Source organism: Cervus canadensis, chromosome 28 (genome assembly GCF_019320065.1).
Source record: "Cervus canadensis isolate Bull #8, Minnesota chromosome 28, ASM1932006v1, whole genome shotgun sequence".
In the NCBI taxonomy this organism is placed as follows: domain Eukaryota; kingdom Metazoa; phylum Chordata; class Mammalia; order Artiodactyla; family Cervidae; genus Cervus; species Cervus canadensis.
The window spans coordinates 41505599-41527869 of record NC_057413.1 but is presented as its reverse complement, the minus strand read 5'-3'; the positions used below and the strand labels follow the sequence as shown (position 1 = coordinate 41527869).

General features: G+C 41.3%; 1 protein-coding gene across 3 annotated transcripts in view; it reads right to left on the bottom strand.

Annotated features, from left to right (window-relative positions):
* Positions 1-1905: 1905 nt before the first annotated feature.
* Positions 1906-22271, bottom strand: part of MAPK14 (mitogen-activated protein kinase 14) — a 74178-nt gene continuing 53812 nt past the window's right edge. The window contains exons 9-12 of one of the 3 annotated variants that reach the window (XM_043449312.1): positions 12396-12475; positions 10041-10119; positions 5292-5465; positions 1906-4299 (exon numbers count right to left, since the gene is read on the bottom strand). In XM_043449312.1, the coding sequence (XP_043305247.1) occupies positions 4232-4299; positions 5292-5465; positions 10041-10119; positions 12396-12475 (401 nt within the window). In that variant the 3' untranslated portion in view covers positions 1906-4231. Of the gene's footprint in view, positions 4300-5291; positions 5466-10040; positions 10120-12395; positions 12476-16179; positions 16260-22271 lie in introns of those variants that run through there. The other 2 variants (XM_043449311.1, XM_043449313.1) reach the window with 2 other exon arrangements.

Genomic DNA, 22271 nt, shown 5'->3' with positions numbered 1-22271 from the left:
ATATGACAAACACCAAACATAATAGATTAATTGCAATAACTTCAAATTTTGCAAATAGTGGATTTGATGAACTTGACAAGTAATGCTAGAAAACTGCTCCAATCTCAAGCAAAGCCACTGGCAACTGGGACCTGGTAGACTCAGGGGTGACAGTAAAGGGAGAGGCAATCTCTTATAGAAGAGTGGTGTGAATATCGAGAGAGTGCCGTCCACAGGAAAACTGAGGGAGATCTCAGTTTTGTTTTTGGCCTTGTTGAGCAGAATGAGGTATCTTAGTTCCCTTTCCAGCAATTGAACTTGTGCCCCCTACAGTGGGGGCGTGGAGTCTTAATCTCTGGACAGTCAGGGAAGTCCCAGGTCTCATGTATTTTGGAAAAAATTCCCTCTATGATTATGCTGCAAAAATGAGATGGGAAGAATATTGTAGGATGCTAAACATGGTTTCACTCAAAAAATAATCATGTAATTCTTTAATATTTTTGGAATTACAAGCTTTTATAATTCTGTTGTTTTCATGATGAAAGTCCCCATTAGACTTCCACACACCCCACCCCACCCCTCTGCCCATCCCTACCGTATACAATGAAACTCTGGTCCCCATTTTAAGTGGATTCACCTCTAGGTGAAATTTTTCTGGTGCCAGCCCTCTCCCTGAGCTAAGCAGGCCCTCTGCTCTCAGCAGCCTAGGAGGAAGGCTGTGTCACAGCAGATTTTGTATGGAAAGGCAAAATATTTCCTACAACGGTCGGCTCTTTATAGGGGCTGATGTATTACATGTAAAAACAGAGTCCTTTTTCTCTCATCCCCTTAAGAAGTCACTGGGCGGGGGGGGGTAAGAATGAAGACAAGAGCCTGTGCTTGGTTTGCCTTCTATCCCTGTCATTATTCCCAGCTGCCAGTCAAGGACCAACACAGCACAGGACAAAACCCCCAGCTACACACTCTTCACATCCTCACTGGCTGGGCCTCACGACCCACCCTGGGACCCCCGTCAGCATTCCGGGGCTACTGAGAAGGGGAGAGCCACAATACAGGCCCTGAGAACAGCTGTGAGACCTCGCGACTCTTTAATCCTGTGATGCAATCCAGTAGTTTTGAAGAATATTGTCAAGGGCCATGCAACAGAAGAGTCATCAAATATACTTGCTCAAAAGTCTATTAACAGTGTACACATCCAAACTTCTTCCTACAATTTTAAATAAAAGCATAACTCTGTACAGATAGTCCGAGAATGTCAGAGCTGAAAAGAACTCATACTTAAACAGACTTCATGTTTCAGATGAGGAAATTCAAATGCTAGGCCTGGGTCAGCAAACTTCTGTAAAGAGTTAGCGAGAAAACAGTTTAGACTCTGTGGGCCATATGGTCTCTGTCACAACTCTTCAACTCTGTTGTAGCAGAAAAGCAGCCGCAGACAATACATAAACATAAATGTGTGGTTGTGTTCTGATACAGCTTTATTTATGGACACTGGAATTTGAGTTTTACATTATTTTTCACATGCTACAAAAATATCGTTTCTTCTTTTGACTTCAACCATTTAAAATTGTAAAGAGCCCGCTTTTAGTGGGCTACACAAACAGGTGGTAGGTAGACTGGATTTGGTCCCTGGGCCCCAGTATGCTGACCTCTGTCCGAGGCCACTCTGACACCCAAGTGTAGACTGTAGTGTGATATCTTATTTATTTGTCCTTTGCTTTTCCCACCCACATTGAAGACTCTGATCTGCTTCATCATAAACTGCACAAGGAGCTCTATAAATGTCTTCTACATTTTAGAGGAGTCATATTAAGATCTGTCAGAAACATATGCCAGGCAGCAGCTGAAAGACCACTGATATAATGCTATATTGTGCATTGAACAAAAACAATCAAGAGGAAAATATAATAAATTTGAGCAACTCACTAAATTTGAAAAATAGGCTTTATTTTAACCAGTGGTATTGTATGACATCCTATATGGCATAACTGATTACAGTCAAGTTCATGAATACAAATAAGACGGCATTTTCCTTCATTCTCTCTTTTGTTTCCTGTTCAGAGAAATCAGGAGATGGGAGCATTGCGCTCAGAAACCAAGGAGCTCTTCTTCCACAGGCTCCTCCAGCTGAGTCCGGGCTCCTGGCACATTCAGCCTCTTAACATGTATATGGTCTCATGTGCAAAGACCTTTATGAAAAAAAGTATTCAGAGCAGTATTTCTGTAGCATTTACAGATCACACTAGCATTTACAACAAAACATGGCTGATAAAATTCATCTTGCTGTGGATCATGAGGATTTGAACTGCATATAAAGGAGATGAGGACTTTGCGTTCATTTTCCTTTAAAGAGGGGGCAGATCTTGGGTGAGGTGTGATCACCATCAGCTGCCTCCTTCCTTCTTGCTCCAGTTGACTTGTGGGTCCTACCCTGTCCCTCTGGAGTGCAGGCAGTGCTGCACCGTGACAGAGAAATGGAAACATCTTGGCCCAAATATGAGATTCTGTCACACAGCCAACACTGGAAGTGGATCTACACTTTTTTCTTTCACAAAAGGTTTAAATATATGGGCCCTTATGTATCACAAGATGCCTGAAATTCAGAAAATTATGAAAACAACTCTTCTCCACCCCTGAGGATATTTCATCTTTATAAAGTTGAAAATACAAAATATTAAAATAATTTGCCCTTTCTCCCCATCAAAAGGAATCACATTCTCAAAGGATTCCTGCCATATAGAAAATTCTGAAACAAAATTTATTTCTCCCCAAACCAAGACCAGGAAGTCAATGTTAAGCTGCCAAGAAGACCCTTTTCCAAAGAAGGGTGGAAAAGATACCTCATCACTTTTTAAAAAATAATCATATTTAGACAAGGATAGCAAAAGGAGTTTCTGGCCTCATGAGCTTTTATTTTTCACTTTGATTTTCAGCATGTCTTAGCATTGGTTACTGGGAGTGAAGAGAATGACTTGTTTTCCAAAGTCTAAGATATTCCTGGGACAAACCCTGATCTTTCCTGGTTGACGGCTCCCCAAAAATAGTTTGTTGAAAACCAGATGGCAAGAATGGAAATGCTATACATCCATCTGTCCCATTTCTTCATAGTTTTAACATCAAAAGCACCTGGAGTTATCACTTGTGTTCAACACAAAATAGTACTGGGGGCTGAAGAGAGGATGACGTCACCTGCCCTTAGCATCAGCCGAGGTGACACGGGTCCTGAACTACCCATAAGGTCTTCACTGGCAGACCTGCCTGGCACCAGGGCCTCCCGAAGAGAAGAGGACAAGCAGCCGTGCATGCTCAAATAGCAAGACGTGCAAAACAGATCATCACTCTGCTAGGAATAGAGGGCACACAGCAGGGACACTGACAGCAGGAACCAGCTCTGACTACTGGGGCCAGTACTGAAGCGACCTCTGCACTGAAGGTGGGGTGTGCAGAGGAATGGCGATGGCACCTGGGGGTGGGGCGGGGTGAGGGAGGAGGAGAGGGAAGGACGTACACGCATGCCCACACATGCACACGTGGTGCCTCCGAAGGCGCCCTGGCTCCTCGGGGTTCACAAGTGGCCGTCCGACAGCCTGACTGCTTGCCTGGCTTGGAGCTTCATCTGCTGCACTCTCTTAACCACACTTTCTTCTCTCCTTTTAAGGCACAAACATATTTAATGGTTTCAGGTATACCTGCTGAGTTCCGAGAACCACACTAAGCAAGTTAGTCACAGACTTAGTGCACAGAAGCCAGCTGGTCCTTTTTGGCTGGCACAGAATGAGGGACGGCTCCCCATGTGAAGCAGCCAGGAGGTGTGAGCCTTCTCTCTGTGCCACCGTGGGATGTGGTCAAACCCAACCCTCAGCATCAAGGCGGGGCCACAGGAGAGGCCAAGATGGCAAAAGCATGACTGGGGTCTGGGATGTTTAATATTTTTTTACTTTGCTTTTAACAAACCATACAAGGTGGCAGCTCTTGCCTACTTCGCGGCCTCTCACGAACAAGAGCAAGCAGAGGCTGCCACGGAGCATCTGTCACTCCACATAAGAGTCACTGTGATAGTTTGTTCATGTTTTACCCTCCCACAAAGTCAGACACACACACACACACGCACACATGCGCGCACACACACACACCCCTTCCACCATGGAGGAAATCTTTGCGACAAGAGGCACTTGAATGATATTTTGAGAGTTCTCATGAAAAGGCCTTCCCCTCACAGTGAAGTGGGATCAACAGAATAGAAACCAGACACTCAAGACTCCATCTCTTCTTGGTCAAGGGGTGGCGGCACGAAGCTGATGACTTCATCATAGGTCAGGCCTAGAAACCAGGAAGGAAAAGGAGGATGTGAGAGTTCAGACATTCACTTTGCTGGGAAGCCACCCTAACTTCTAAGCTCAAGACCCTCCCCTCCCTGTCCAGGCTACTGGTTCAACGGGCCTCACTGCTTTTTGTGAACGTGTGATGACCCAAAAGTTCAAGGATGCGTATAAAAGAACTGTTTTTTGTGTCATCGGTGCCTCCTCTTTAAAGCTCTCTGGAGAAGATGCTTAAAAGTAGCAAACCAATTATTTGGGAAATGTACTAACAATGTGAAAGTGAAAGTCGTTCAGTCGTGTCTGACTCTTTGTGACCCCATGGACTATACAGTCCTTGATATTCTCCAGGCCAGAATAGTGGAGTGGGTTGTTTTTTTTTTCCTTTCCCTTCTCCAGGGGATCTTCCCAACCCAGGGAATGAACCCACATCTCCCGCGTTGCAGGCGGATCTTTTACCAGGTGAGCCATAAGGGAACAGATGCTACAGCAACAGATTATCCTGGCTTTGGGATTTGACTCAAGTTCTGGATTTGTGTTTTATGAAGAGAATATGAGACTGGGTCTAGGAGACCTGGGTTCCATTTCTGGCTGTATCCTTAACTAGGCCTAAGCTAAGAGATAAGATATAAATGCTCTTCATTGTTTGTAAAGTTCTATTGTTTGTAAAGCTGTAAAAATTCCCTATTCCCTACTTAGCTCAAAGAGGTGGTATAAATGCAGAAATTCTGAGAACCTCAAAGCTCTATGCAGACGTAAGGGGCTGTGCACAAAATCAGACCAGACAGAAGCATCTCAAAGGTCCAGACAGGCATCATCTACAACAGAGGAACATACTCATTCCACGGAAGAGACCCTCACTGCAAGTTTTAATGAGTTGGATATAACCAGAAAAAACTACCCCCACCCTCACAGCTTTTGGTTAGTGGCTCACCTAGGAAAGATTTTTAAATCTAGGTTCTCAAAAAGCTAGATGTTCATCCTGCTATGACTTACTTTTCCATTCGTCTATAAGGAGGTCCCTGCTTTCAAAAGACTGATCGTAAGGATCAGCCACTGGTTCATCATCAGGATCGTGGTACTGGGCAAAGTAGGCATGTGCAAGGGCTTGTGCTGCTGTAATTCTCTTATCTGAGTCCAATACAAGCATCTTCTCCAGCAGGTCGACAGCTGTCAATACCACAGATGGGAAGGAAAAATGAAGAGTTTTTAACACATTACCAAAATTTATGCTTTATTAAGCAAACACAGAGTTTCCGTCCTTCATACCCAAAGAATTCTCCAAAGTTTCTGCTCTGAGATATATTACTTATATTTTATTTACTTTATATCTTTATCTATATATACATATTTTGCTGAATCATTTTAAAATAAAATTACAGACATGCATTTTTACCTCTAAATATTCCACCATAAAGATAGCTTCCTATACAATCATAAAACTGTTATTACATCTGACAAATATATAATCCCCAAACATCACCTAAAATCCAGGTCATGTTAAGTTTTCTTCAGTTATCTTAAAGTTGTTTTTTATATCTAGTAACTTGTTCAAACCAGGATCCAATTAAGGCCCATGCATTTCATTTTGTTGAGTTTCCTTAGTCTCTTCTAGTTCTGGAATAACCGCCCCCACCTCTAGCCCTTATTTTTCCTAACTTTGACCTGAAAAGACTCCCCCACAAAACCGTCCTGTGCTATCATGTATCCGTACCCTTGTTTTCCTCTGTCCCCTGTATTTCCTGAAAACCCTGGTCAATCTAAAATTTGGTAAGAACCGGGTTAAACATTTTTGGCAAAAATATTTCATAGGTGATGCTGTGTACTTAATGGCACATAGGGCCATCTGTCCCATTAATAATGACACTAAATTTGATCACTGGGTTAAGCTGTTTCTTTTTTGCTTTAAGCAAGTACCCTGTCAGCACTAGGTGAGTATCAGTTTCTTCACTTATAGCTTTCAGCATCCATTGATTTTCCTTCCCAGCAACTATTTCATTAGCTGGGGGGTCACAGAACCGTGGGTTTTTTCCCCCGTCTAATTCTTATAAATGATGATGTTTTGAGTTTCAGAATGGTAGCACCTGGGAGGACAAATAATAAATGACCACAGTTATCACTTTTGTGAAGCAAAGGCATTTGTGGCCTTGCAAATTATTGATTGTTCTTTAAATGTGGGAGGGCGCAGGGATGGGTAGTGAAGGCAGGTGAGGGGCGGGGGGGGGGTCCTTTTCCTGAAGAGATCCACACTGCGTACACTGGAGGTTGTAAAAGAATCCCATCCTTCAGGCTCAATTCCAGAGTTGAATTTCTTCCAAAAGAGAAATGTGGGTTTCCAAGGAATACAGTAACAAAGGGAATATTTATGTGTCAAGTTCATAAGTTTACACCTTAAAGCACTCAGAAAATTGCCTAGACATATATTTTCTTCTTAGAAACAATAACCTCATCAGGTGCTGTCTCGATCATATGATCGAGTCTTTGCCACCCCAGGGTAAAATGAACTATGTCCTTATAAACAACACCTTGATAAATAAGATCAAGGTTAAGAAAAAGATTCCTCTAAAATCCTGACAGATACAAATACACACGCATCAAACAGCAACTTAAGTTTTACTTCATGTTTTGAGAATAATGGTGAAACATGAAGTCAGTGACGGACAAAAAAGGGCTGTCAACATTTACACTGTTGGTGTATTCCTGCTGGGTTAACATGCTGGGCACGAGTTTGTTCTGCCTGTAAGAAGAGACTCTTTATACGATGTCAGCATCTGGCAGTGGACTGGCAGAATCTGTGTAAATACTGAGAGCTGCAGTGCTGGGCAGCAGGTGGCCCAAAGCCTCCTTCAGCTCACTTGCCGTCTACAGTGCTAAGTGGTATCCAGTTTTTTTGAATGATCAAATGTCACGATCCCAGAGAAGGGGGATGCTTATCAGGATGGAAGTGACCCCAATAAACTGCCGAGACACACATATCCCCCTTCCCTGGAAGAATGAATGAACAAATCGCTTTGAGCCAACCATCAGGAAATCAAACAGTGAGCACTGCCATGTCTAAAACATGAGCTGAGATGATGAAAAAATTCATAACAGAATTAAAGACAAGGAAGCTACCAGCTTACAACATAATTTCCTAATATCCTACAGTCCTTAATGACTCAAAGAGAGGTTCTCACAGACCCTTGAACTAGATAATACAGTATAAATAAATCATACAAAGCCAGTGAGAGCAAACCAGGGCAGATGCAAACCCAAACCAACCCTGGCAGAATTCTGTATACCCCTGATGAGTCCGTGGATTTATTCTTAGACGTAAGCGTGATCCAGCTGAGACCTGACACATTCTCCATCTCCAAGGCCGACAAGCTCAACACTTCAGAGAGCATGAGCATCTCTGCTATTGTAAGAATTATCATAGCAACACTAAACCGCTCTCAAGCAATCACTGTGGATGAAGTACTTAGAAAGGTAAAGCCACTTAGCCTTCACTCCAACTTCTGAAGAGGCTGTCGTCAGCTCTCAGAAGGATGAAACTAAACCCGAAGCACAGCTGCTGGGACCCTTAAGCAGAGGAATGACTGAAACCGAGATTTAAAAACACACTACTAAGATACAACTTCAGAAAAAGAAGAAGGTTGATCGTATTATTATCACAGCGTTGCTCCACTCTAGTCACAGGGAGGGCCGTGTCTGATTTTTCTGTTGTTGCTGTTGTTCAATCCCTAAGTTGTGTCCGACTGTGACAGGAGCAGGTCAGACTCCTCTGTCCTCCACTACCTCCTGGAGTTTGCTCAAGTTCATGTCCATTCAGTCGGTGATGCTGTCTAACAATCTCATTCTCTGCTGCCTTTTCCTTTGGCCTTCAATCTGTCCCAATATCAGGGGCTTTTCCATATGAGTTGGTTCTTCGCATCAGGTGGCCAAAATATTGGAGCTTCAGCATCAGTCCTTCCAATGAGTATTCAGGACTGATTTCCTTTAGGATGGACTGCTTGGATCTCCTTGCAGTCCAAGGGACTCTCAAGAGTCTTCTCCAACACCACAGTTCAAAAGCATCAATTCTTTGGCGCTCAGCTTTCTTTATAGTCCAACTCTCACATCCGTACCTGACTACTGGAAAAACCATAGCTTTGACTATACGGACCTTTGTTGGCAAAGTGACGTCTCTGCTTTTTAATATGGTGTCTAGGTTTGTCACAGCTGTCCTTCTAAGGAGTAAGCATCTTTTAATTTCATGGCTGCAGCCACTGTCTGCAGTGATTTTGGAGCTCAAGAAAATAAAATCTGCCACTGTTTCCACTCCTATCTGCCAGGAAGTGATGGGACAGGATGCCATGATCTTAGTCTTTTGAATGCTGAGTTTCAAGCCAGCTTTTTCACCCTCTTCTTTCACCCTCATCAAGAGGCTCTTTAGTTCCTCTTCACTTTCTGCCATTAGAGTGGCAACATCTGCATGTCTGAGGTTGTTGATTATTTCTCTGGGCAATCTTTGATTCCAGCTTATGACTCATCCAGCCTGGCATTTTGCACAATGTACTCTGCATGTAATTAAATGAGCAGAGTGACAATATACCGCATTGTCATACTCCCTAATTTTGAACCAGTCATTTGTTCCATGTCTGGTTCTAACTGTTGCTTCCTGACTCGCATACAGGTTTCTCAGGAGACAGGTAAGGTGGTCTGGTATTCCCATCTCTTTAAGAATTTTCCATGGTTTGTTGTGATCCACACAGTCCAAGAGGCTTTAGCATAGTCAATAAAGTAGAAAGTACATGTTTTTCTGGAATCCTCTTGCTTTCTCCATGGTCCAATGAATGTTGGCAATTTGATCTCGGGTTCCTCTGTGTGTTTTCTGAACTCAGCTTGTCCATCTAGAAGTTCTTAGCTCACGTACTGCTGAAGCCTAGCTTGAATGATTTTGACCATAACCTTGCTAGCATGTGAAATGAGCTCAACTATACAGTAGTTTGAATGTTCTTTGATTTGGATAGCCTTTCTTTGGATAGCACTGTCCCCCATCTTTTCCTAGAGTCAGGGGATTAGAACCTCAGGCAAATGCCACTTTTGGGGACCAAAAGAAGTACACAACAGCCCCCAGTTTTAAGGAACAAAGCAACTCCTTTTCAGCCAAGGTAGCACACTTCCTGCAGCTGCCACGGTCCGTCCCTTTGCCAAAGCCCCTGGAAATGGAGGTGACAGGAAGGAAGACAGAGCCATTCTTTAAAGCTTCACAAAGAAGAGAGAATGGTTAGGTGTCTGAAGGCAAAAGAGGACAGGGGAAGGGAAAAGGACGTGAGGATGACAGGATCTGTAGCACTGGGGAGCTGCAGGCAGAGTGGGCCACACTGCAGGGTGCACCGGGGTGGGGTCGCTAACCACACTCTGTGCTTTGGTTGTTTCCAGCCTCAGTGGTGACACCGCAAAACAGCAGCAGTGATGACCAAGTTACAGGCTTTCCTCTGTTTCTCTTCCTTCTGTGTCCCTCGGTCTCTTCTCCCAGCGTTCCCATTACTTTCTTTCCTTTCTTCACTGTTCCCGCTTATTTCCCCCATCAAATTCTGTGATCATAATTTAAATGATATAAGCATGTCATGAGATAAACAACCTGACAGTACAAACATGGATAACATAGCATTATTTATCACCTTCTGAGATTTAATTAACAGTACATATTTAGTCAAAAGGATCCCTAACTTATGTCACAGCCAACTCAATATCCATAAGACGAGGATACAGTCAACTTACCCAAGGGATTGGCACCAATAAATACATTTGCAAAGTTCATCTTCGGCATCTGCGTCAAAGACTGAATGTAGTTTCTTGCCTGCAAAACAAAGGGTTTTCAAAATGGCTTTGTTCAATATTTTTACTGCTCTCAAAGATTCCTGGTCCTGTCATAGAGCAAGTGTTAACTGACAAAGTCTGCTAGCTTCAATGTTTATGAATGTTGTTGATATTCATCACAGACTTCTCTCTCCCGCCATCCTAACCTTCTTATTTACCATCATCATCTTCATTTATTCCTGCTCTAACACAGTTAAATTTCAAGTAAACAAAAGTGCTAACCAGCTACGTTCCCATTCATTAGCATTCTGGTCACATGATCAGAAGTTTAAAACAATGAGGCCAAGATTCCTGAGAAGTAGCCCTTCCTGAGACAGTCTTCCTTAGCTGAAGTTGGCATAGGGTTTAGTGTTCCCAAAGAAAGTCTAAGATCAACCATCTTTTGATGAGCTGATCTTATCAGGGACTCTCAGTATATTAAAAGGATGTCAGTATTAAACCTTGTTAGCAAAATATTTTTGGTAACAAGGAAATAAACATAAGCTTTATATTATGCTAAGAGGTTCAAACACATTTTAAAAAAATACTAAACCAACTTAATAAACATAATAAAGAATAGCGGATTATAAGTTACACAGCTTAGGCAGAAATCTTTCCCCTACCACTTATAAGATACATCTTCTTGGGCAAGTCTTAACTAGTGTATCAATGACCTCATCTTTAAAATATTAATATTACTATTAGATATTAGTATTTGGCTTGCCTATATCATATGGTTATCATGATACTCAAGCAAGATAAAACTAGTGAGAGAGCTTCCAACTAAAATTTTGACACAAAAGAACATTTATATACAAATTCAGATTTTATAATGTTTGGTTCTTGGGGTGGGACAGACTTGAATTACTTACTCTCTTTTAAGTCTTGAGCTCTTCATCTATAAAGTGGGATTAACAATAGTGCCAACCTCAAAGGGCAGGAGAGAGGACTTGTGATAACAAACCAATACCCTCCTTAGCACCATACTTGGGTTCAGAGGGAGAGCTCAAATAAACATCAGCTGTTACCACTGTTGCCTTTAGAAAGGAAAGCCTGCTCTCATTTTCTAAGGATGTTTCAACTTGATAATTTCTGGACTTTATTCTAAGGAACTCAAGGTGCTAAAATACCCTCAAGGGCTGATAGCTCTAAATAAAGGCAAAAATATACACACACATAAAAAGATCAGAAAAAATTCTAGCTGCTAGGGCAACTTCACCTTCTTTTTAAATTTTTAAAAATTTACATATATATAAAAATTAGATCACTAATATTAATATATGTAGTATTAGTTTAAGGTCTGTAACAGTGATTCAAACTTTTTAGAAATTATATTCCATGTAGAGTTATGCTATATTTCCTATCCTTATAGCTTTCTTTTATACACAGTAGTTTGTTCCTCTTAATAACTTCACCTTCTTAAACACTGCATGCAGAGCTAACAGGAGAGGCCCACTTTGAGAAGCAGCTGAGAATCTTTTCAATTTGAAAAGAAAGCTCTAGGAATTGAATTATTGACAAGCCTGTTATCCCTTCCTACGTGAGCATGTAGATAAGAGAAGAAAGGGAAAACAGAGGTGAGAGAGACCATGTCATACATAGAACAGTCTTACCTCTAATAAGATAAATAAAAAGACTACCTGAATAAAGCCATGTGGCTAACCTGATTCCCAAAAAGATTAAGGACATCTTACAAAGAAGTGCCCCAGTCACCTCTGATGGTAAAAGTAGGCTTAGGTTAAGTAGTCAAGCATTGGTAAAAAAAAAAAAAGGCACCTAACCCTCTCTAAGTGTTCCTAGTTTTCTACATTATTTGCATATTTTATTTTAAATATAGAACTTTTCAGCATTAGATATTTTATAGGTGTTTTAAAATAAAGGCTCTTGTTTTGGTCATTAAGAAAATGGATAAATAGGAAAATGTGCTAATGGCCTTCAGTTAATACACCTCCAATCAAAAATTATTCGATGGTAGCATACCCTGACTGTAGGCATAGGACCTTAGGAAAACACAAACCTCCTCTTGAGCACTAAATTCATAAATAACATCATTTTCTATGTACAAGCCTATAAATCATATTCTCCATTCACAGGACTGGGTGACATTTTAATCCCAAACGTCAAGTCTTGTAATAGCACATAGTCATTGCCTTAGTCGCCCTAGAGGCGCATGCAAACATTCAGTGACGTTACAATCTGTGTTGGTTATACAGTGGCAATAAAATGCGAATGTGGCCTTCTGAATTAGATACTCCTCAACAGTCAATGTGTTCTCACCTCATGGCTTGGCATCCTGTTAATGAGATAAGCAGGGGGAGTCCCCGTCAGACGCATAATCTGCTGAAGCTGGTTAATATCTTAAGATGCCTAGTCAAGGGCATTGTTAAGCATACAGTGCAAAAAATAACTTTCAACTCAAAAAGTTTTAGAAAAGGCCAAAAAGCCACCCCCAAACAAAAAATCTACTCCCACCCACCCCACCCACCCCAGGTCAGGGCCCAAGGCTGCATGTGAAAGCATGCATCCGTGAATGGCATGAGAGTTAGTAGCCATGGAGCCAGTGATGGGCCAAGTGGAGAAGAAAAACTTTTTTTTGGTTTTAGCATGATCTTTAACATGAAATATTTACGCTCCCTGGAAAGAGACTGCCCCTTGACCCGGGATGCCAGCCAGAGAACTGTTTCCAAGTACTGATGGCCACAACCTGTTTGCTTGTGGGGTAAATGAAGAGGATTCAGAACATTTTGATCCAACTTCAGACAAAATAAAATGTCCAATGTAACCATTTCAGGTACAGGTTAAATTTCTGTGGCACAGGTTCTGGTGATTCTCTAAAATACCACCCCTCCTTAATGTAAGACCAAGGTGGTATGTGTGTTGACACGCAAGGCCAAGCTTTAAAGACAGTAGTTAGTGATACATTTAAAATACATGCCACAAACACACAGTGTAAGTGAAGGGGAAGTGGGGGGAAAATGAGAAGCTAACAGCAGAGACAAAACAGAAGTCACAGCTGCCGACGGTATTACAGCATGCCACAATGATTTCTCCCACAAGTCTCTTTAACAGGTGAACAGACTGACTTCGCTTGAAAAATATCTGGGAGGAAGCTGGCAAAACACTGAGTATCTGATCTGACAAAGGCAGAACTCTGAGGTTTTCCCAATGCATGCGGACATAGGTACTCTGCACTCTCAGCTTCTCTCTTTTAGCTGGCCAATTAATTTTAACACAAGCACAGGAACTGAGTGGTGGGATTTTTAAAATCCTCAGCACAATAAAAACCTTTTCATATCCCCTTTCTTGGTATTTATTAATTCCCTCCTTCTCTAGCACCATTTTCAGTAAGTACCGTAATCAAATAATTTCACTTCTTTGTGGCTTCTCTCAATGATCTTTCCAGTTGAGCTCATCCTCAGAACTTAAATTCCTTAGTGGTCAGATTACTACAAACACATGTTTAAGGCTGGCTGTTAGGAAAGAGCTGGAGCCATGGCTCCACCCTGCCTCTCATGCTCCCTGGCCCAAAGACAGGCCAGCAAATCCAAAAGATGGTGTGAAGTTCTTCTAACATTCTCAATAAATTCAGGTTTACCTCTAAACAAATTACATAACAAACAGTACTCTGCATGCTAAGAGAAAGAAACAAAAGGGGGTCACTAACTAAGCCAGCAATAGTAATATCAGCTGTGTTTTAAAACGCTGAAATCCTGCCACCTTTCTCTTCTTTTCTGTGAACAATAACTTGGTCTGTACATTTCCGTGTTTTTGGTTTTTTTTTTTATCTTCTTTAGTCAAATAGGTTATTATATCCCCTTTTTGTCAGGAGTTCAGGAAGGAAATATTTTCAGCAAAAATTTGGAGAGTGAGTCAGTGAAAGGGCTTTTGTTTTCTTCATATGATTTATTTTTTATTTTTGTCCTTTCACTGATTACTATAGGTATTGGGTCACCAACCAAAAAATATTCTCTGGACATCCATCATGACTCATTTACCCTGTTTCTTATAGCACATTCTAATTTATTCTCAGTCAGTCCAACTATTACTATACTCTCTTACTCAGAATGTTCTTGTATTTATTGACTGAATTCCATCAATCAATAATAATGGCATCACTTCACTACTTTTCAGGAGTAAGGAAAATAGCTATTGGCTTTCTCGGTTTACTACATTCCTTCACTAATACGTTTTTCTTTTCATGTTGAAAAGCTTTAAACAATTTTACTCACTTGGCTTTGCTATTTAGACATCATGTTTCACACATCACATGCTTCTAAGATAAACTGGTACTTGAGCAGTATTACTAACATCAAATTAATCTTGTCTACTCTTTTCAATGTTTAGTTTTTGTGCACTCACCGTAAGGGAAAAAAACACATTTTCTTATTCCTATACTCAGTGCAATGTTATTTAACTTCTGTATTCTGATACTCAATTTTATTAAGCTCAACTCTATGTGAGAGATGTTGAAATGTATGATGCACTCTATTTCACATAAATACATTTCATTATTAGGGCAGGCAATTAAAAAAAATGTTTACAACAGGTAAATATTATCATTTTATACCCACCCTTTTTCTTCTGACTAACAGCACATATCTATAGGGCAGATGGCTAAGGGTGGGTGAGAAGACTGAGAAAGAGCTGCTAGTGGCCATCCCCAGACAGAGGATGCATTTGCTATCTCCATCTCATGAGGCTATTCAGTAATAAACTGAGCTCCACCCTACTCCCTTGCCCCCATGTCCTATTAGACAATCTTTCTAAGCAAAAGCATTTAAAACAAAAAGGCACCATCCTCTCTAAGCATCATCTCATCTCTTCTTTGATTCATTCCAATCCAGCTCCTGCATTTCAAAAAGCAAAAAGAAAACACTCCTTCTGGCTGACACTCTGGTCAATAACTCTGACAATGACTTTCAAAACAGTGTGCAATCGCATGAGATTAAGGTCTAGGACATGCTATCAGAACATCTGGGATATAAACTCGGCTCTGCCAAGTGACGTGGTGCGTGACTTGGGCAAGTCCCAGTCTCCCTGTGCTTTGGCTTCCTCATCTTAAATCAGTGAAACAAATGAAAAGCCTGCCTCTGGCTACCCAGCAGGCTTTCCAACAGGGCAAAGGAATCCTTCAGTCAGAAACGCTGGGAGGAGAACCCAGGAGGCAGCACTGTAACCTGGCCTCACAGCTCTTTTTCCCTTTTATCCAACTGCCTGGCAGCAGACAGATGGGCAACGGGAGAAAGACTGGGCTTTCCTCATTTCTCTCACGTCTGTGGCCCAAGAAAATGACCAACAGTAGGAGCCAAAGTAAGCCAGAGTCACATTCCCATGGCTTCCCTCTAAATGCCTCCTTAGAAGCAGGAAGGCATTAGCTCCAAAGCTTTTTCTCAGGGTACTCAAACTTGTAATTACACAGGCAGGCTGTGGGAGAAGGATTTACAACCCTCATCCTGTGGATCTGAGGTGTCAGGAGTGGGGATGTTACCTCTGATGGTCTGGAGACGGGGTAGACACAGACCCCTGTGGAGGACAGACACCTCACACAGGATGTACACGTTGTCTATTCTAAAGCAATAAAAAGCAAGTAACTTCTGGAAAAGGGCAAGAGAGTGCAGGCAACGCACTCTTCATTCTTTTCGTGATAAAGCCAGACTGATACACGGTAAAGCTCATGCTTTGAGGATAAATACTAACCAAAAAAGTGAAAGGAACCCTTGAGTGAAACTTTGAGAAAGATGATGTCAGGGCTGGAGAATGGAGACAACAAATTTTCCATCTCCTGGAATGAATCAGAATCTCAGATCTCACTTACTGTGATCGTACTGCCCAACACAAGCTCCCATGCTCTAGTACTGTACCCAGAGAGAGAGAGAGAAAACAAAACACACTCATGCATGTGAGCAGGCAGGTACACGTACACACACACCTCACCCTGGAGTCAGCACACAAAGGGCACATGTGCTTACAAACATACCCAGGTCAAAGTACAGACTGACAGAAGGGAAGTGGCAGAGGCTCCCCAGCAGGGCAGATAATTACAATCAAGGCATCAACTCACAGACTCTGAGGAGATTTTCTTCAAAAGCTCAGCCCCTGGGGTTCCAACGAGTCTTAAAATGAGCTTCAACTGATCAATATCTAATGGTGGACTATAAAGGAAAATGTTGGGACAAAATAAAAATGAAAAGCAAACAAAACAAACAAACAAAATACCCCAATAACAAAAACTTAAAACCCCAAACCAAGCCAAAATGGTGAATTCATCTAGGTCAAGGTTTCTGCAGGACGGTCACTTCAAGTAGAACATGCTCCTCCTGTACAAAGTTTCAAAAGCTACCACACACATACCCGACTTGTATTTATTTTGTGCATCTGTCAACATCCCCTGTCAGTAGAGTTAAGCAGCTGTGGCTGGGTACTTAGCTGCCAAAGACAGCAGGTGAAAACATAAAAGCAGCACTCAGTCCATACGCTCAGCCCACACCTACCTCCTTCCCTTCCACCGAAGCACCAGCAGCCAGTCAAGCAAAGGACACGAGTCAGCAGAGGGCCACAGAGAAGAAAGCAGCAGAGAGCACAGGAGTGAGGGATATACACAAGCCTACCTGTGAACACTCCTCTAAGGCGTGACCCAGGGCGCCTGTAACATGACAGGCTGCACGACCTGCAAAGGTCCCAGGGCCTAACCAGTTGGGATGCCCTCCCGAGAACCTCTCCTGGCTGTGGCAGGCAGGGGTCTGTGAGCGACAGTGGCCAGCAGAGGGCCCCACCACCCCACTGCAGCACAGGTCCTTCAGGAGTGCGGCAGTAACACAGAACGTAAGGCTTCGACCTTACATAAATGCGCTGACAAACCTCACACCCCCCCAGAGCTCTTCATAATAGGCCACAACACCCAAGCCTTTACTCTGTCGCCAACTCTTCTATGCATACTCACTATGCATGTGCATGTACTGACCAGAAATCAGAAACTTTCCACTTATTCTGCTTTTAGCCTTGCCTAAAAAGCTAAAAGGAGAAAAAAAAATCTTGTAAAATAGCTCTCAGTATTTTTTTTATGGAAACTTGAATGTTATCCATGTCTATACTGATATTCAGAGGGAAAAGGAAGAGAGGATGACGATCTCCTGACTCTTGTCATAAAAAAACCCGTCAGGTTTTGCAGGATTAGCTCGTTCTCAACTTCGGGCCTCAGCTTAACCTTCACTTCCTCAGAGAAGCTTCCCCTACGCTACAGAAGAGGCACTGCCTTCCTGGTCACCCTCCATCTCGGCACAACGCTTGAGCTCCTCACAATCCATAGCTGCTTTGTTTGCTTACTGTCTGTCACCCCTACTGACCTGAGAGAGGGGCTACTCTGCCTGTTCACCACTCGTCCCCAGTGCTCAGACTCTCATCTGCTACATGCTGAGCACTCAAAATATTTGAGAAGGTACAGCAGGATGGAGAGGAGGGAGAAGGGAAGAAAAGACTTCTGTTTATGATTAGAAATATGAAGGCAGCACAGTGTAAAAGATAATGGCCACTGTGAGCCATAGTTGCCGGAGTTACAGGAATTGATTACGCAATAATAGCTTGCCCTATTCTTTTCTCCCCTCCAGATATGAAATTGGCTTAAATGCAAGAAAATTCTAGACAAGAGTCAGCAAACCTCAATCTGCTGTCTGTTTTGAAAATAAAGCTGTACTGGAACACAACCCTGCCCATTTGTTTATGGACTGTCTATGGCTACTTTCACCTTATGTGGGAGAACTGGGCGGTTACAACAGAAACTGTATGGTTCCCAAAGCCTAAAATATTTACCAGGTGGCCCTTTAAGTAAAAGTTTTTAGAGTCCTATCCCAGACCCAAACAATATGTTCTATAAAAAAATAAATTAAAATCAAGTCCACTCACAGAAGGGCTTCTGTGGTGGCTCAGATGATAAAGAATCTGCCGGCAATGCAGGAGACACAGGTTTGATCCCTGGGTCAGGAAAATCCCCTGGAGGAGGGAATGGCTACCCACTCCAGTATTCTTGCCTGGAGAATCCCATGGACAGAGGAGCCCACTCACAGAAGTTACTTCTGAATTAAGAACAGTAGAGAATAACATTATAAATCAACTATACTCCAATATAAAATAAAAATTAAATTAGAAAAAAAAGAATAGGAGAGAATTTTATTCTTTGCAGGGGGAAAAAATCAATGAGTTCTGGAGGCTAAAATTTCAATACTGAGGGAAAAAACTGAACTACTTTAAAGAGTCAAGTTTTATGCCCCCACTGAGGAAGACTCTGGGCTGTGGCTTTCTCAAGAGTCTTACCTTCACCCTGAAAAGTAAGCCACTCCTACTGGTCACAGTGGTCATGATCTGGGGGACCCCATGTCCTTTTCCCACCTCAGCCAGTAAGAAACAATCTCAGGGCTGAAGAATAAAGTAAAGCCCTGAATTCTCAACTTCAAGTCACAAACAGCAATACCCTCCATTCTCCCCTCCTACCAAACCTTTTCTCTCCTTACTTACTTTTCAAAAGGCCTGCTCAAACAAGAACTCTGCCATGAAGTCTTCCTGGGTATCTCGAGCTTGAATTAATCTCTGCTTCTTCTCCATAACTTATTTATACTCTATTATAGTATCTGCATCACTCTGTCTTGTTTTATAAGCAGAGAACAGACAATTCATTCAAACGACTCCTATAACTCACGTTCTGCTAAGTATGATCATTGTACTTTGGAGGACAGGTACCATCTTATCTTTAGCACCTTCCACTGAATAGCTCAACAAATATTAACTTGAACGGTCTTCCTGTAATAAGACTTTTCAAAGCAGCTCCACCCCTCTGTCTTGCCCTCAAAAATCTAGAATGACTACTCTAGTGGGAAGTCTATATATATACAAAAAAAGGTATGAAAAGTTGCTTCATTTCATATGCAAACGCTCAACTTAAATGCTTACACTATAAAGAGTACACAAATACAGTGCGATGACAGCATATAAGGGGTACAGATAAACAGAGTTGGTACAGCATGACAGTCGATACTTAGGAGATTAGTAAACACAGTGCAAAATAAAAACCTACTTAGTAGCTAAAAGCACTTGCATCAAGAAAGTCAAAGCTGCAAACTTCAGAAGAAATCACCATTGGTTCTCCAAGAGCTGGCAAATCCATTGAAATACAGGTCAGTCTTCCAATAATACCAGCTACTGTAAGGCCACTATAATTTGTCCAGGCAGTTAAGGCCAGAAGGAACTTCAAGTAACTATATAAGCAGAGCAAAGCAAAACTTATCACATTATGACATATTAGTTATTTCCACAGCAAGCCATCCTTCTTACCACGTTTAACCCCGTTTTTCCCTAGATAGCAGATTATTTTACTGGTAGTTAAAAATGTGTTATAAAACTGTAATAAAAATAAATAAAATAAAATTGTAATAATCACAATGTCAAAATTTTAATTATAAATTTCCTGATTCTTCCTTAAACAACTTAGGCCTAAGGTTACTCTTTAGGTCCTCTGTAACAAAAGTAAGAGGTAGCCAGAATGAGTAGGTGAGGGAAAAAACCTAAGGGTAATGGGTTATTTGGAAGAAAGTGAAAGAGAGATAATCTACTCACTTCTAAGTGTTCCAGGCAACTCCCAGGAGATTTCTGTAGGCCAGAGAGTTGAAGATACCGAGAGGTAGGCCAAGTCCCATTCTAGTCCATCCTGTCTGTCACCAGAAGAATTTCCAGAGGCCAGTATTCCACCTTTGCCTCGTGGATTTTTTTAAAACTGCTGCTCTTAAGCAGCCGTAGTCTCAGGTTCTACAAATGGTCCTTTTAATTTATCTATTTTGATACCGCTTATTAGCTGCACTTTTAAAAAAAATCCATGAGGCAAAGGTGGAACACTGGCCTGTGGAAATTCTTCTGGTGACAGACAGGATGGACTAGAATGGGACTTAGCCTACTTCCTTCTCTTCTCAGTCATCAAATAGTCATTTTCACTGTCATACAAGGAAGATTTCTTAAGGTGCTTTAGGTTTGTGGAGAAACCTGAGAATTCCAGCCTTTTCAAATGGGGGAATATAATCTCAAGTTAGAGAAGAAAAGGCAAGAAGTAACCTAATATTTTTCTTCTTCAACATTAGGATACTTGCTTTTAGTGTCTGAAGGAAAACTGTTGTTGTTGTTTTTAATGAGAAGCTATTTGAAACCAACGTCTGAAAGAGAGGGGTAGATGTGACAGGAAGGGATATACCAGAAGTTTTGGCTCTGCTAGCAATATTTTATCTTGTAATCTGGGCTACATATTACACATATGTTCATTTATTATTCCTAGTCTTTTTGTATGTCTGAAGTAGTTCATAAAATGTTTGAAAAAAAATCAAAAGAAGAAATAAATGAACTAGAATTAAGGAGCAAATTTAATACAGAGAAAATTCATTATGGAGTAGGGCAGCAAGCTGATGGCAAAAACCCCATTATCTTAGTTAATGTCTTAAGAGTACCATTTCTATAAAAATGAAAGAAGGAAAGAAAAGTTTTACACACGAAGGAAATTCATTTGATTACCTAGAAAAGGAAAACAACAGTGAGCCAAGGCTGAGACTTCTGGAAGGGAAAACAGTATTTGACAGGTTATAGGGCTATGAAACTCTAATCTCTTCCTTAGGCTGCAGACTGTTAAACATTAGTAGTAACATTTCCTAACTGGCTTACTCTTTTCAGAGCCAGTGGCTTTTGAAATAAGTTAGCACTATACCTGAAGAACACATTCTGTGTCCTCACTCTCTTCTAATATAAAGTTCGCTCAGGTGTGTTCACTCGATATATATATATATATATATATATATATTATATATATACACCTAGTCAACTAGACTAATGAGGAAGGGCTCCATTCTTAAATATAATTAACTTTAAGACAAAAATTAGTGTATCTTATCTCTTTAGGGAAATGCTAAGGATTATTAACAACTAGTAACAAAGGAATCTTGGGAATTCCCTGGAGTCCAGTGGTTAGGACTTGCACTTTCACTGCTGGGGCCTGGGTTCGATCCCCTATAGTTGGGGAACTAAGATCCTGCAAGCCATGTGACCTAAAAAGAAAATTCTATCAAGAAGACTAATCACAGAGGAAAAAAAGAGAGAGAAAAAAGCAGAGTGGGAAGATGACTTGTAAAGATCTAAAACTGCATAAAATATCAATAGTCACAGGTGATTAAATTTAAATGTAATCTAAATAAAATCTAATAAAATTTAAAATCCAGACCATCACTCATAAAACTATGAATAGAACTCCTTGCCATGATAAAGAGTATTTATGAAAAATGCAGAGCTAAAATTATACTCAGTGGTGAAAGACTGAAGGATAAGAAGAGGACAAAGCTGCCCACTTTCACTACAGCTCTTCAACCCCGTGCTGGAAGTTCTAACTAGAGAAATTATATAAGAGAAAAAAAAACAAAAGCATCTAAACTGGAAACGAAGAAGTAAACTCTCTATTTGCAGATGACATGATCTTACATGTAGAAAAACCAAAGAATCCACAAGAAAGCTATCAGAGTTCTCAGCTTTCAACTGTGCAAAGTTGCAGGGTACATCATCAACAAATAAAAATCAGTTGAGTTTTTTATACACCAACAATGAACAAATCAAAAAGAAAATTAAGAAAGCAATTCCATTTAAAATAGCATCTTACAGATGCTAGGAAAATACCTAAGAATAAATTTAACTAAGGAGGTAAAAAACTTGTCCACTGAAAATTATAAAACATCACTGAAAGAAATATGCCGCAGAGCAACCAAGTCCACGTGCCACAACTATTAAGCTTGTGCTCTCCTGCCCGGGAGCCACAACTACTAGGCCATGTGCAGTAACTACTGAAGCCTGTATGCCCCAGAGTCCAGGCTCTGCAACGAGAAGCCCCCACACACAGAGAGTAGCCCCCATTGTCAGCAACTAGAGAAAAGCCAGTGCAGCAGCAAATACCTAGCACAGTCAAAAATAATAAATAAATAAAATTCAGCCTTCTTTGCAGACATGTTTAAAGCCTATCCTCAAATTCATATAAAATTATAAGGGAGCCAAAGTGCCCCCGCAAAAAAACAATCTTGAAAATGAGAACAAAGTTGAAGGACTGACTGACTATAAAGCTACCATAATCAAAGCAGTGTGGTACTG